This window comes from Torulaspora delbrueckii, chromosome 5 (assembly GCF_000243375.1).
Source record: "Torulaspora delbrueckii CBS 1146 chromosome 5, complete genome".
NCBI classification, from domain to species: Eukaryota; Fungi; Ascomycota; class Saccharomycetes; order Saccharomycetales; family Saccharomycetaceae; genus Torulaspora; species Torulaspora delbrueckii.
The window spans coordinates 486193-501321 of record NC_016505.1 but is presented as its reverse complement, the minus strand read 5'-3'; the positions used below and the strand labels follow the sequence as shown (position 1 = coordinate 501321).

Here is a 15129-nt window from a genome sequence, read left to right as displayed (position 1 = left end):
TGTTGTCATGTGATGATACCTGGTACTTGACTCAAAAGAATAGATATTAGTTAGCGATCGTATTGCAAGCCCATTCAAGCGCTCAGTCATCACTCATAGAGTAACCCATTTCTTCAAATACGTCCTTGACTTTGCACGATTTTTCATCAGAGATTAACTGAGTTAACCTCAGACCTGCGTCCCTTAGTTCATTGTACTCCTTTAACCGCTTGATGTGCTGATCCATGACTTGTTTTGGTGTTAGCGTTCTACTTTAAATCATCAGAATGGATAGTTGTTAGTAAAAATTTCTTTGTTGAGCTGTTTCGAATATTTAAACATACGAGTTGAGCTCGGCGCTTAATTTATTGAACTCTTCTTGCAGCTGCTGATGGCGGTATTTTAATTCTGCTACCTCATTTTTAGTTCTTGACACCTTCTGATCTGTTATTGTAAGCATTGCTGGCGTATAGGACTCGGACCTTGCTGTTTCTTAGTATCGTAACTTGGAAGTGGTTTTTAATGAAGATGTATATCTAAGCTTGTCGCGCCTTTTCTAAAAGGCGAATAAGATCTATTGAAACATTTGTACAATGACTATGTAATAAGGCAGCCGTCACCGATAAGCTCAGCTGGTGAGACCCTCTCTCTCGAGTAACGATTTCATATCGTTCAATTGAAGTTCGGTGAATTGTATCGTATCCATCAATTGTTGCACTTTGAAACTCTCCATCCTCGACTTGATATCGAATAGCTGATGCTTTTCGCCAAGCGTCTGATTTGCATGCTTTGCAGGTTCACCACGATTATTCAACCACTTCCATAAGTCATCTTCTGCCTCAATAATCAAATTATGATGCTGCAGTGAGCTTTTAGATCGAGCACTTTTCTTGACGTCTTCTTCGTAAGCTCTGTACAAAGTTTTGAGATTAGGAGAGTAGTTATACTCGTTTCCATCAATTGACATGCTACCGCTGCCTAAGATCTTGATGTCATGATTTCCAGCACCCGAGTTGAATAAGAGGCGAATGAGTAACATACCGAAAAGAATTGCGACAACAGCGACAAGACCCTGAATAGAAAAGAGGCCTGAATTCTCCAGCAGACCGGAAAAGAATGACGAGATTTTATCCCACATAGAAGGATTTGCTTCTGAACTTGTCTTTTCAGAATCTTCGGACGAAGATTTAGAGCGTTTGAAACTTACACCTCTTCTAGACCTCCTTCTTGTACTTCCTGCGCTATTAATTATGTCTTTTAGTTCTTCAATCATGATTTGAGTGGACTCTTTTTGACCGTCCACTGAACCTTTTTCGATAGTACCTTTCAATAGAGTCTTGCTACTCCACACGATATTGGTTACGACACGCATCTTGGTGGTGTTATGGTCGGACCACGACAGGAAGAACGTCGTGTTGACCACAAAGTTATTACCGAAGGGCACATCTGGGCATTTACTAGCTTGCTTTACCACAATGTGATCTTCCAGATCCATATACTCGATTTTCTCTGTAATGTAGCATTTGGCCTGTTTAGGTCCCATTGAATTGTTGAGTGGCTTTGTATAAGCATATTCTCTGACATTATGATCGAATTTAGGAATTGGTGATAGATCGAAATTCTTTTGCTTCTCGATGATTCTTTTGAAGTATTTGGTGTCATTACCGAACAAAAGTTGGTAAGTCGTTCCTAATGGCGCAGGAATATCAACATCTTGTTCTATAATAACATCATCCTTCTCCTTCTTGTAGTGATCATCCGTGGCTTCGTGCTTCGCAGGACCCATCTTTGGTAAAGAAGATAACTCGTCTGCATCCTGGCTTCCGCTCTTTCTTCTCGACGAAGAGCCTGGAGATTTGACCAATTTGTTCAACTCGTTAATCAAAATCTCCGTACTATCACCAACACCGTCAAATGTACCTTTTTCAACCGCACCTTTGATCCAACTCTTGCTAGTCCACTCAACCACAGCGTAAACAGAAAGTTTGGTCGCCGAGTTCTCTGCCCATGTAAATATAAAAGTTGTTTTCACGGAAAATGAGCTACCTGATGGAACATCTGGTGTCTTCGAGACCTGGATCGCCTTGACATAGTCTTTCAGATCATAATGCTCTAATGTCTCTTTGATGTGACACTTTGTTTTACTGGGGCCAAAACTACCGGGTAGCGGCTTCGTATAATCGTATTCCCTCTCCTTTGTTTCCAATATCTTGGGAATAGTGGAAATGTCGTAATTCTTCTGGGCCTTCAATATATCCTCAAGACTTGATACATCGTCACCGAATATTGCATTTACAACTTTGCCTAAAGGTGCATTAATCGTAGTCTCTTTGATCAATTTCTCGCCTTCACTTGGCTTATATTCCGTTTCGGTGGGAGAATGCTTTGCTGGGCCAATAGTAGCTGAGGAGGACTTTTGTGTATTTTGAGTATTTTCATCTACTGTTTCATCGCTAGATGTCATTTCGGTTTCATCTATAATGCTCTCATCATCATCATTGTCTTCAAAACTACTATCATCACCAATTTCATTGTCGTCACTATAACCACTGCTGGTATCGGCATCGGATTGACCAGCGAAAGAACTTGTCCTGCGCTGTGGGCGCGGAATGACTCGTTTGCCTAATATTAATTGATTCCACACATCTGTTATTAAATCAAAAGTTGCATCCCTTGACATAAATGATGCAAAAACATACTTGGTATGTAAAGTATCAATGACAATGCCATTTGGGAAAATTCCAGCAGTCGTCTTCTTTTCGATTTGAACAATCTCTTTAAAGCCTATCAGTATTGTGCTAACCCACCCCAAGATGTTCGAGTAGAAACAGATATGTTGATCCGAGATATACATCTTACCCTGTAGCAATATATCGCGCGATAAAGCACAACTATGGTCCGCTATTAATCTTTCTGCTGAGCTTATGCCGGCGTCTTTGAAGAGATTGTGAAATTCTGCATTTTTTTTGTCGTTGGCAAAGTCAATATTCGTCAAAGCAACTGGTGATTCTTCCTCGAGTTCACCAGAGGATCTCTCATTAGGGCCTGCCGAAGTACTTGCTCTTGTTCGTACGCTGCCATTTCCACTTGCAACAGAGTTAACCAGTCCACTGGCAAAATTATGAACGCCTAAAGCGCCTGTTGTACTCACAAAATCTGCACTGTTTCTTACTTTATTCATGGAGCCTCGAAGCGCCATCGTAGGTATGACTTTCATACCCATGCCTCCTGGAGAAAATGATCTTCTGTTTAAGATTTTCTTTGACATTCGTCTTGGCCTACGATCATTACTATCATCAAATTGCCCATCAGCAGCATTAGAAATACGGGAGTGTCTTCTATTGTACTCATCGGAATCAGGCGTCTGCATTCGCTCGCCATCTGGCACGGTCATGCTTCTTTTTCGTACCTTAGTTAAATCTGTGTCGGATGCTGAAAGCTTCGAGTTGCTTATACCCTTCATAATGCCACTAGAGTTTCTCTTTACTTCGGCTCCAGAAATAGTCTTAGCAGCCATACTCATATTATCGTCGAAATCGAAATGACTTTCTTGCGGGCTGGTCAGTGACGACGGGCTTTTGCCTGTATCGAATTCATCGAGACTCAAATCGCCTTTACCAAACGTTGATATCGGAGGTGATTTTGTTGTTAAAGGCTCAAATTTGACTTTATTAGCGCCATTCACAGACCATGAACTTTCATTCTTACCCCTGAATGACGTTGAACGTGAATCATTGTGACTCTCACTCTTGGTCAATTCAGGCACAGCCTTCTCGTTTGATTCTCGGTCATTCGTAGAAGTCGATAGTAGAAAGTCTAAATTTCGCAGGAAGGAGTCACTTCTATGATCATTTTGTTGAAGGCTATGTCTGACCGTATTTTGCATATTTGCTTCATCTAAAGTTTCATCACTCTTACCTTCATGTCTTTCGTCATCGGCATATAACGAATCTTGATTCGATCGAGCCTTGTTTCGAAGATCAACTTGTGTGTTTGGGCTGGTCAGTGGGGTGTACAGAGACGACGGACTTTCTTCACCATCTACGTCCCTAATATTAATCTTTGGAATTCTTGCTGCAGCATTATGTGCGAAAGACATGATAGCACCCATAACAGTGTTCGAATGCTCCTCATCTGTATCACCTCCAGTTTGTGAATCCATTGTTTGGCGTGATGGGGACCTTTTTTCGGTGGCTTCTCCATTGAAAAAGTCAGTATTGATCTGTTTCAATCCATTTTGCTTACTATGACTATTCTTGCTCACTCCTGTACTCTTGGAAGAGTTATGTAACTTATGCGTGAAGGGAAACGCAGTCGAACTCTGAGCTCCATCATGCGACTCATTCTCTTGTTTCGAACCTTCCTCCTCACTTCGATTATTATTTCGAGCGCTCCCACTTCGTACAGAGACTATTTCGGGCAGCTCATATGAGCTCCTCGAGCTTGGAGTATTTTTAGTAGCAATCTTCCTCTTAGCAATATCTCCATTTCCATTGCTTGCCATTGAAAACGACAACGAATTCCTCGCTGATGAGTGCCTTCTCTTCTTCTTCCATTTCCCACCGAGCTTGCCCCTTTTGAGGATTTTGGTTAGAAAGGAATTGTCACTTGCCGCTATTCCATCTTTCTTCATTATTTTATATCAGTCTGAATATTTTGAAATTAAGCTCACACTCTACCCCGATCAACACCAATGTAGCTAGCAACTGGATCTAGTGAGCAACGACAAAGGAAGTACTGTTTTCCTGTCTTATAGTCTTAACTTTGCTGAACTAAAGATGGTTCAAAACGTAGCTATCTCCCTTGTATGCATCGGCGATCTGTGGAGCAAATATAGATCACATGGTACGTTCATTTCACAACTTGACCTCAAAGCTTATCGAGGCCAATCTCGACGATTTTATGAATTCAATCGATCTCCAGCAATTAATGAATCATCGGCCTAGGCCTCTCTAAAGCTGAGACCTCTTTTTTGGTTTTTCAAACGAATTTATCGTTCATAAACTAGCACTATACTTCCATATCGTCATTTCAACTCGATTAATGCTTTTCTGGGTACCATAAAATGTCTTACATTGTCCACCAATCCTCATCGAGCTGATCTGTTCCTTATCCTGACGATGTTCTATGACTCTAAAGTTGTCATAAAGGAAGATAAATCTTAGCCGCCACGCGAAATCGCCAAAGTACACGATGAAAGATGCGAACTGAGATATACAAAAGAACCATTTTCCAGGTTTTACAGTGTAAGCATTACGTAGTTGTATTTCTTAGAACCGTTATATAGTTTGCATTTGCTAAGTTGGTCATCTATCTTCAGCCCATTCGTTTTCACGTCTGATAGCTGCTTCTTCCTCTGGTGTGAAATCGTTAACAATGTTAAAAGTTCTTCTGATTTCTTCAGGAGAGCGTCCTCTAATCATCTCTGCGACGACTTTACAACCTGCATCCAGTAGTGGTTTGATGTTCAAGTAGTTAGCCGCTAGAATGATTTCGTACAACATTTCTTGATCCACCTTCAAGAATTCACGATCCCAGGAGTCCATTGGGGCCGATTTACGTGAGTCATCGTCTTCTTCGTCGGGAAAATTGGAATCTTTATGGTGTTCTGCCCACTCGATCACTTTTTGTAGCACAGAAGACCTCACATTGGGCACTGGCATAACAATCTCGTCATCGTCGTCATCGTCATCATCCTCTTCAGCTTCATCCTTTTTATCCTCTTCATCATCAGAGCTATCATCCTGCAATTGGCTATCGTGCATATCGTTCAAGTAATTCTTCAACAACAGAGACCGTTCAGCGATCTTACGCTCAACAGTAAACTTTTCTCCTTCTCCACTGACTAAAACAACATTACGGTTCTTATTCCCAGCCATATTGAATAGTGTAATCCCTACTCAAGTTCCCTTTCAGCCTTGATCACTTAATGCCAACCTTCATAAGCCTTAAAAATGGGTCAAATTATACAAATCGTAAGACGTTACTACTAACTGATTGTGCTATAACTACTAGTCTAATCTCTAATCCTGAAACCCGAAGTTACTGTAAACGCTTGCACTGAGGTCATCCAATATAACTACCGAGTCTAGTCTTGCTAGGAACTCGTTGTCCATTGAAACTAGGCCGCTTTTCAAAATGTCGTTACAACAGTCCTTGCAACTGATCGCATAGACTGCAACTTGATACTTCTTATCAGAAGGTTCTTCATCGTCGTTCTTACGGGTTTTCTTCTTGCTGACACTTGACTCGACTTGTTCCATAATGTATTGGAACGATTCGTTTATGAGGGATTCCAGAACGATGGATGAAACTGTGCTTTCGATGCATTTCGTGGTCTCGTAGATCAATTGGCCCAAGATGGTCCTGTCTTCACTCAAAATGTTTAGCGCCTCAGGATCCAAGGTTTGCTGTAGAACAAACCCTTCGAGGGCTGCGCTAGGTAGCAAGATGTGCCTTAGTCGTGATTCTTCATTAGAACCTTCCTTTGGCGAAAGTAAAAGCTTTTCATTTGTATGATGGAATACTTGCGTTAGTTTATCACTAAACTCTTGCAAGGTGAGGGTATCCCTTGGGTTAAGGGACGAGAACTCCTTATCAACGCTTTCTTCGACAATTGTCTGGAATTCTAACCAACCTCGGTTTAAGAGCCACCATGAGAGCGATAAAAATGCTTGCTCATTGATGTACGAATTTTTGGATGCTGAACTCACCTTGGGCTTGGATTCTCCAAAAGTTTTATCCAACTTGACACTTTCGTCCTCGTATTTCCATAACCCCCAGACCCAATTAACCAAGGATCTACCCTCTGTCTTGCCAGACTCTTTCTCCACCGCAACTTTAATCGCAGTCTCTAAATATTCCCTTCTCGTTAATATATTTAATTGCAACCGGGTCAGTAATAACAGCGATGATATGGTATACGAAACTGTAACCATCTTGATCAAACTCTTCGTCTTTAGCTCATTCCATAGCTCAGCTTTAGACTTCTGAGTCTTATTCTCTACTTTGCTCGCGGTACTGGCTGATAAATTCTCCACTTCAGTAACACTGGTGCTGATCCCAGAAGATAAGGCGTCATTATCAGACAATTTGCCCTTATTTCCCGTACCTTTGCTCAGCTTCTTATCCCTCAAGGCAATCAACAGTTCTTCCAGATCTAACTTCTTGGCGAGTACCATTGCGAAGACAGGAATCAACTCGTATAAAGCATACAAAGTGTCCTCCTGGGTTTGGGTAAAACGTCTTCTAATCTGTTCCCTTATAAAGTGCTGCTCAGTGATCTTCAACTGCTGTTGGTATAACCATCTCTTCACTAGGTAAACACAGACAGAGCCTGCTGTCAACAAACTCGCTATGATACCCACCGAAGTGAGAATCTTACCACGATGCCTCTGTACCAGGCTCCTGGCATCCTTTCCCCTACCAAGCATCCTCGATAACTGGTTGATTGGTGGTTCTACTTCTGACCTTTTCAGCTAGAAACTCCTGATTAAAGAGTGGCTTTCAAGCTCTTCGCTTTCAAGCGCGTTACAACGATATAATACACACTGAGTCGAAATTTAGTCTTTAACTTCCTGAGCTTCTTCCTGGAGACTTGCTAAGATTCGAGAGACTATCTGTAATTGATTGCTAATCTTCAGCGACTATAATTATCAGTCAACTTTTTGTGAAAGTGGGCTCATCTATGGATGCTTCGTCTCTGACGGAGCTCTTTTGCAATCTTTGCAAATTTCTGATGTTTTCTAGTAATTGTAGACTACTTAGTAGGAACTTTGTCGATGCTTTCTTCTTTAATTGCGTCGGTGTAGTCTTACTTCGCAGCTTCATTGGAGGAACTAACCGGAATGACCCACTTTTGTCCATCTTGTTCACGTAGGGGCTATCTTCACTGTAAAAACGGGTACGGTCGAACTTCGCCTGCGGATTCTGGGAGCTTGGGCAAATAGTTTCATGTATTTTTTGTATATTTTTGGATAATCGTCCTTGTAGATCGATTAATTGCTGAAGTTGTTCCTTTGTAGTGGAGCTTTCCTCGTAAGCTCGCAGCACATTTTGCAATTCTTGAATATTGGACTTCAACCCTTGGCTAAGCTCGTCATCATTGACCATCCCGAGATCATAACGGTCCAACCTAGACCTTTTTTTGTATAAAGTTTAATCAAGCAGCTAGATTTGAATTTTGACAATGTTTATTGAAAAAAGTTTCAATTACAAGTCATCGGTAGAAGAAAAGTATAGAAAGATCATTTATAAAACGTTATGGATGACCATACTGATATCAAGGCGTGCATTCTACGTCTCAACAAGCAACTGAACTCTTTAGAAGTGGATTTAAATAAGTTAACAGCCAAACCGTTGGATGAACAATTATTGCTACTCAACGATGAAAGAGCCAAGTTGGATCTGACCAACAAATATGCATATGTTTTGAGTTCACTGATGTTTTCATACATGAAGATTTTGAACGTCAAGGATATGTCACCTATAAGGACAGAACTTGCCAGAGTTAAGAGCTACATGGACAGGGCCAAGGCTATCGATAACAGGGGCTCAAAAGAGATAGAACGTCAGCAACAGGAGCAGGATCGTGCGAAGAAGGTAATAAAGAATGCCCTAGATGGGAGACAGCAGGGACCAGCCATCAGTAAAGTTAATTTTCAAGGAAAGCACACAAGGTTTGAGAATGGGTCAAAAGATGATGACAAGGAAGTCAGAAAAGAGCAGGATTCCATTGCCCGCGAGGTATCACAGACGAATAAAGATGCCAAAAAGGTCAGGTCGAATACTCATAAAGTAAGTAAAAAGAGAAGAAACTGACCGGATGTATAATACGTAATAACTGTTGCATTTACTGGCATTGGTGAGGTGGGAACGCTTTGAAAAGGCACCCGAACTAATGTTACTTTAATAATTATCTCATCGCTACACTTTAAAGGTTTAAATATTTAAAAGAATAAAGACTCTATAACCTCAAGTTTTAAAAAATACCATACACAAGAAGTGAGAAACCACTACAACTACCTCAAACGGTCCTAATATGTCACAAGATAAGATTGACAACTTCATAGCGATTACCAGCGCGGAGAATGGTGACTTGGCTGAACACTTTATCGAGATGGCCGGTGGCGACCTGGAGACCGCTATAGCACTGTTCTTTGAACATGGCGGTAATAGACAACTTAGAAAGCAAGAAAGTAGCTCTTCGGCAGTTGGTTCGAACTTGAATACTCATGACGATGGAGATTTTGCTCAGAGGTTGCAAGAAGAAGCGTACCGCAACGAAGAGGAATTTGTGAGACCTCCAGAACAGGCAAGACATGAGACTTTAGCCGACACCCATGTGTTTCCTGGTACTTATGGTGGTATTGGCGGTAGTTTCAACCCTCTGCGTCGCGCTCATGATATGTTTGACGACTCTAGACCCAATGGTGTCTTCAATCAGAGGCTCGATGAAGACATGGACTCAGACTCAGACACAGATTCGGATCGTATAACAGAGTCCGATGATGACGAGTCCTACGAGTATGTGGAAGAATCAGTGATAGAGCTTGATGATGATGGCGAGGTGAGAGAATACACAAAGATGGTGAGACGGCCAAAGGCGATGTCTAAGGAGCAAAGACTGGCTCTTCTTTTCAGACCGCCCTTCGACCTCATGACCAAGACCAATTTGGATAGTGCTAAGGTTAAAGCCAGAAAGAAGAACAAATGGATTATGATAAACATTCAAGACGCTGGTATATTTCAATGCCAAGCTCTGAACAGGGATCTTTGGTCATCGAAGAATGTCAAGAGACTGATAAAGCCAAACTTTGTGTTCTTACAGTACCAATATGAATCACGAAATGCTCAACAATACATCAACTTTTATGGATTACAAAACAAAGATGATTTACCTCACATTGCCATCCTAGATCCCATGACAGGGGAACGTCTGAAACAATGGAATCGCACAGTTCCGACGCCGGAAAGTTTTATTGAAGAGGTTAACAAATTTCTTGGCTCTTTCTCCCTCGATCCCACAACAGCTAACCCTACAGTCAAGGAACCAACGCCCGATATTGACCCAACCACACTTACTGAAGAGCAGCAAATGGAATTGGCAATCCAGCAATCCCTCGGTAAACCTTCAGAGCCAGCAGCACTTAATGAACACGATAACACTGAGCCTGAACACGAAGAAGAGCGATTCATTGAGGATCCATTTGATAAAATAAAACCTATAAAACACGAAGAGCCCACTAATCAACCAGGAATAACAACCAGGATACAAGTTCGCACAGGTGACGGTAGCAGAATCGTACGCCGATTCAAGGTAGACGACACCGTCAGAACCATTTACGAAGTGATTAAGAGCGAGATAGCAACCTACAGTGAAGGTAAGTTCACTTTGAGCAATCATCAGAGAGAAAATCTCATTGACAAGCTCGATTTGACGATCGAGGAGGCAGGTCTTAAGAACAGTTCGCTTCTGCTGGAGAAAATCGACGAAGAAGACTAAGTCTAATAAGCAGGCTCTTAGTACAACGATTTCAACCTATATATCAACAACTCTCATCGTGTATTTTACTGATCTTCATTTAAACTCTTCCAATGTGGTATTAAAGTTTCGCTAACTTTTCTCGCTTGGCGTACAAATACCTTGACAACATCACTTGGCATTAAACAAGACTTCGAGTATAGAAGAGCGATCGTTAGAGGACGCTTGACACTCGAAGGGAATCTGATAATTGTTGCATAGTATGCTTCATTGTTTGAAGTACTCAATTGCAGTTTTACTGCTCATTGCAGGCTTTTTTGGTGGGGTTGTCCAGGCTGAACACACTAACAATTGGGCTGTGCTGGTTTCTACGTCGCGTTTTTGGTTCAACTACAGGCATATGGCTAATGTATTGAGTATGTACAGAACTGTCAAGAGACTCGGAATTCCAGACTCGCAGATTATTTTGATGTTAAGTGATGATGTAGCCTGTAATTCCAGAAACCTGTTCCCCGGGAGTGTTTTCAATAACCAAGATCACGCAATTGATCTATATGGTGAATCTGTGGAAGTTGATTATCGTGGGTATGAAGTTACTGTGGAGAATTTTATTAGATTGTTAACAGACAGATGGTCAGAGGACCAGCCAAAGTCTAAGAGGTTACTGACCGATGAGAAATCTAACATCTTCATCTATATGACAGGCCACGGGGGAGATGACTTCTTGAAGTTTCAAGATGCCGAGGAGATAGCTTCCGAAGATATTGCAGATGCATTTGAACAAATGCATCAAAAGAACAGGTACAATGAGATTTTCTTTATGGTCGATACTTGTCAGGCGAACACTATGTACTCGAAATTCTACTCTCCTAACATCTTAGCTGTTGGTTCTAGTGAAATTGACGAAAGTTCATTTTCTCACCATTCAGATGTTGAAATAGGTGTTGCAGTGATCGATCGATTCACTTACTACAGTTTGGACTTTCTGGAACAGATCGAGAAAAACTCGACTCTGACGTTGCAAGATTTATTTGATTCCTACACTTTTGAGAAAGTTCATTCTCATGTTGGCGTTAGGACTGATCTTTACAACAGAGATCCCAAGGAGGTGTTGATCACGGATTTCTTTGCCAATGTTCAAAATGTGGTTCCAGATAACGATGTGGAGAAGCAATATGCTATTGGAAGTGGAGATAATGATACTTTTGTGCAAAACATCTTGAATCTGGCGTTAGAAAGGACAGCAGAGGAAAATCAAGCTGTTCACTCTAGCTCTCAGAATTCAAAGAAGCCTCTTCTAATTAAGACAGAAAGTTTTATTCGAGAAAGTGGCATCAGAAGTGAAGGAGACTACAAATCTCGCTTATTTGCAGCAAGCATTATCGCAATTTCCATCATATCAATCTTCATCAGTCAATCAAAAGGCAGTCATCGAGTTCAGCGTGAACTATATCAACAGTAAGCATCAGTCTTCTTATTTAGGTGTTTGTCCCTATGTAACAATAATAATCCAAGGCCTCCATTGAATGGGTTAGGCATCTGAGCAGGTTCGAAGAAAATGCACTTCGCAAATATATATTTCCCTAGATACATCTGCTAATAGTAAAATGCTAAATGATATGAATTCGTCTGAGCCCTTATTCTGCTTCTCTCCTAGACGAATTAGGAGGGCAGTGTCAAAATAATAAAAGAAACAGGAAATGTTAATCCTGTTGTTGTTGCAACATCAGCCAGTTATTTTTGTATTGCTCCAATGAACCAACGGCCTCATCATGTATGGTGCTAGATTTCCGCCCTGCGCGAAGCTTACCATATGAAGCTCCATCGTAATCATGAATCTCATAAGGTCCAAACATGGTCTTGCCGTCTTGAGGATCATCTATGTCGTTTTCATCTTCTGAGAACAATATAGCATCATTATCAGTGTAGGCAAAAACGTCTTTATCCTGTAGAGCTGTCGTCGTAGTCGAGTGATTTTTCAAAGAGGATAAAAACGGTGCCTGGTAATTCATGGATTGGCCTGAATTGGCCGAAGCGTACTTAGAGCCAAAAGAAGTGGAGTAATTGAATGAATTATTCATAACCGATAAGGTAGCCTCGTTCGCCGAAGTGGGAGATGTTGAGCTCTTACGATGATGAGGCGGAACGTAAACTCCTGGCTTATATTTGTGCTCTGAAGCTACACTTTTGCGATGTTGAGCTGTGGAAATATGATTCTTCCCGCTGGCACCACCATCTAATAACTGGCTAGCATAAGGGTTCTCAGTAACAGTAATGTTCGTCTTGACTGGTTCCGGTGACTTCAATAGGTCAGGGTAGTCGCTTCCGGTTCTCTCATGTAAATTCGTGTCATGGGAGCTGATCGGTGGCTCATAAAGAGATAGCTTATTGATATCGCTAAGAGGGAGATCATGCTCATTCTCTTCGAGAGTAAACAGAACATCATCTAAATCAACTCCGCCACCGTTGCTGTCATTCTTGTTGGCGAGATCGTTGTTGGAATGCTCTTCATGGTAGGTTGGGGTTCTTAATACGGTAGAAATGTCAGGAACATTGGGGTGATGACTTGTAAAATAGTTCCTTGCATTTGGAGGAATGTACTTACCAGGCGAGTGATGACTTAACACCAGCCCTTGTGAAGTTTGCTTTGTCCGTGGAACGGAAAGACGATTCCCCGCGTTAGGTCTCCTGTTATTCTTGCCTTTTGAATCATTCGTGGGGAAATTTAAATGCTTGATATTTGGCTTGCTTGTATGATTATGGTTGAAAATGCCCTCCATATACCTGTTATTAACACTTGGTGGGGTGAAAAAATCTCTAGTATTGAAACTATTGTGGCTTGAGTAACCATTGTCTTGCCTACTCTTTTGATAGTCATGAAAATAGGTGTTAATGTGGGTATTTGGGGTTGGGATGCCGAGAGGCTTCCTTGAATGCTTAATGATCTTTGGCTTATCGCCATAGAATTGAAAATATTTTTGGTTATTATTGTTATTTGTGTAACCGTTATTGTTGTTATGATGATTGTAACTGAAATTGTAATTATTTTTGATTGGTTTACCGCCATTGTAATGATGGCCATTGTTTTGATTATTATTGGGTGAGTTATTCTTTGGTGGTGGATGACTCCGCTTCCTGAACTTAAATTTAGGAACCGACCTAGCTCTTTGTCTTCCCTCTGGTTTGCTGGTTGTCGATTGAGTGGCGTTGGGAGGAGAAGACCCAGCAGGCGGAGTTACTTTCGATTCCTCTACAGAACTCTTTGGAGTGTTACTACCCGAAGGTTGTAACCTCTTCGTAGTCTTACCAATAGAAGAAGATATGGGTGTGGGTAATGACACTGGAACTGGAGCGGATGAAGGTGGTATATATGCTGGGGCTGGATGTGTTTCTTCATCAGAGATGGCAACTTCATCGTCCTGCAAACTGTTGTAGTACTCATCGTCCAAAGTGTATTCTGAAAGGTTATTCAATTCCAATCTCATTTTCTCCAAATCCCTATTGGTGGGGTCAATTGTTAGACTATGTCTCAAAACTTGGAAGAAATCGAGACTCATTGTGGAGAACACATCAAAGAGAGCCTCTCTGTTGGCCGCAAAATAACAGAATGATTTATCTGACTGGTTTGCAACACTGAAAGGGTTTTTAGAAAAGACAATGTTGAGGAAAACAATACCGATTGACCAAACATCAACTTTATCACATTGATAAGGCTCCTTCCTCTCTTCGATGTCCAAATTGCTTTCGAAAAGTTCTGGCGCCATATACCTTTCACTTCCAACATTCCGATCAAGCGACTTTAGATTGCAAGTAGCTAACCCCCAATCGCTAAGCTTGATAGTCCAATCGAACAGGTTGGAGATCAAGATGTTTTCGGGTTTAATATCACGATGGTAAATACCCTTAGAATGCACGTATTGGAGAGCATCAATGGTTTGCGTAAGAATATGAGTGATCTGTTTCGTCTTCCTAGGAATGAGGTCGTTCTTAATGGCCTCATATAGATCCCCACCTGAACAGTACTCCAAGATGATGTAGGAATCAAAGAAATCCAACAATTTCACAATATTTTTGTGATCATTACCGATTTTGGTCTGAATTTCTATCTCATAGGCGGATTCGTAACAGATATTTTCCGACAATCGAGATTTAACCTCCGAGGAAATAGCCAACTTACGGTGCTTAGCCATCTTATTTCTCTTCTCACAACTACTGGTTGAACTACTAACACCACTAGCTTCCTCATCCTGTTCATCCTGTTGGACACCGTCCTCAGTCTCCTCTTTCTCCAGCTTGTAAATATACTTTACCGCGACTAGCTTCTTCTTCTGGATATCCTTGGCCAATGAAACGTAACCATAGGAGCCTTCGCTGATATCTTCAATCTTCTGGTAGCGATCATTGAGTATTCCACCCTCTTTGTACAATTCGTAATCCAGACTCATGACCAAATTGATGAAGTAATTATTGGATATTCAGTGCCTAAGACAATGATCCATATGAGCTAGCGACTGCTCTTGAAATTTTAATCAATCGACCAAAATTCGCTTATCTATTTTGGTCTATCTCTCACCAGTGACAAAGTACCACTAGGAACTCGTTGGCCTCTCTTCAAGCACACTAGTTACTCCAGGGTGTCTCTTCGACGAGGTACTAAGATAACCGGG

The 15129-nt window shown here is 41.3% G+C and overlaps 9 protein-coding genes across 9 annotated transcripts; 3 read left to right on the top strand and 6 right to left on the bottom strand.

Annotated features, from left to right (window-relative positions):
* Positions 1-82: 82 nt before the first annotated feature.
* On the bottom strand, positions 83-439 carry SAE3 (Sae3p; the record flags this gene model as incomplete). The annotated part of the gene is made up of 2 exons (XM_003681665.1): positions 83-248; positions 324-439. The coding sequence occupies 2 exons, from the start codon at positions 437-439 to the stop codon at positions 83-85; spliced, it is 282 nt and encodes a 93-aa protein (XP_003681713.1).
* A 168-nt stretch (positions 440-607) lies between these two features.
* YSP2 (Ysp2p) lies at positions 608-4612 on the bottom strand (the record flags this gene model as incomplete). The annotated part of the gene is made up of 1 exon (XM_003681664.1): positions 608-4612. One exon carries the CDS (start codon positions 4610-4612, stop codon positions 608-610), a length of 4005 nt encoding a protein of 1334 aa, XP_003681712.1.
* Positions 4613-5285: 673 nt separating this feature from the next.
* SKP1 (SCF ubiquitin ligase subunit SKP1) lies at positions 5286-5858 on the bottom strand (the record flags this gene model as incomplete). The annotated part of the gene is made up of 1 exon (XM_003681663.1): positions 5286-5858. One exon carries the CDS (start codon positions 5856-5858, stop codon positions 5286-5288), a length of 573 nt encoding a protein of 190 aa, XP_003681711.1.
* Positions 5859-6002: 144 nt separating this feature from the next.
* PEX3 (Pex3p) lies at positions 6003-7412 on the bottom strand (the record flags this gene model as incomplete). Its single annotated transcript, XM_003681662.1, has 1 exon — positions 6003-7412. The coding sequence occupies one exon, from the start codon at positions 7410-7412 to the stop codon at positions 6003-6005; it is 1410 nt and encodes a 469-aa protein (XP_003681710.1).
* A 226-nt stretch (positions 7413-7638) lies between these two features.
* TDEL0E02550 (uncharacterized protein) lies at positions 7639-8091 on the bottom strand (the record flags this gene model as incomplete). Its single annotated transcript, XM_003681661.1, has 1 exon — positions 7639-8091. One exon carries the CDS (start codon positions 8089-8091, stop codon positions 7639-7641), a length of 453 nt encoding a protein of 150 aa, XP_003681709.1.
* A 150-nt stretch (positions 8092-8241) lies between these two features.
* Positions 8242-8799, top strand: LRP1 (Lrp1p; the record flags this gene model as incomplete). The annotated part of the gene is made up of 1 exon (XM_003681660.1): positions 8242-8799. The coding sequence occupies one exon, from the start codon at positions 8242-8244 to the stop codon at positions 8797-8799; it is 558 nt and encodes a 185-aa protein (XP_003681708.1).
* A 220-nt stretch (positions 8800-9019) lies between these two features.
* Positions 9020-10483, top strand: UBX5 (DNA protein crosslink repair co-factor UBX5; the record flags this gene model as incomplete). The annotated part of the gene is made up of 1 exon (XM_003681659.1): positions 9020-10483. One exon carries the CDS (start codon positions 9020-9022, stop codon positions 10481-10483), a length of 1464 nt encoding a protein of 487 aa, XP_003681707.1.
* Positions 10484-10724: 241 nt separating this feature from the next.
* GPI8 (GPI-anchor transamidase) lies at positions 10725-11924 on the top strand (the record flags this gene model as incomplete). Its single annotated transcript, XM_003681658.1, has 1 exon — positions 10725-11924. The coding sequence occupies one exon, from the start codon at positions 10725-10727 to the stop codon at positions 11922-11924; it is 1200 nt and encodes a 399-aa protein (XP_003681706.1).
* Positions 11925-12165: 241 nt separating this feature from the next.
* KSP1 (putative serine/threonine protein kinase KSP1) lies at positions 12166-14907 on the bottom strand (the record flags this gene model as incomplete). The annotated part of the gene is made up of 1 exon (XM_003681657.1): positions 12166-14907. The coding sequence occupies one exon, from the start codon at positions 14905-14907 to the stop codon at positions 12166-12168; it is 2742 nt and encodes a 913-aa protein (XP_003681705.1).
* Positions 14908-15129: the final 222 nt, after the last annotated feature.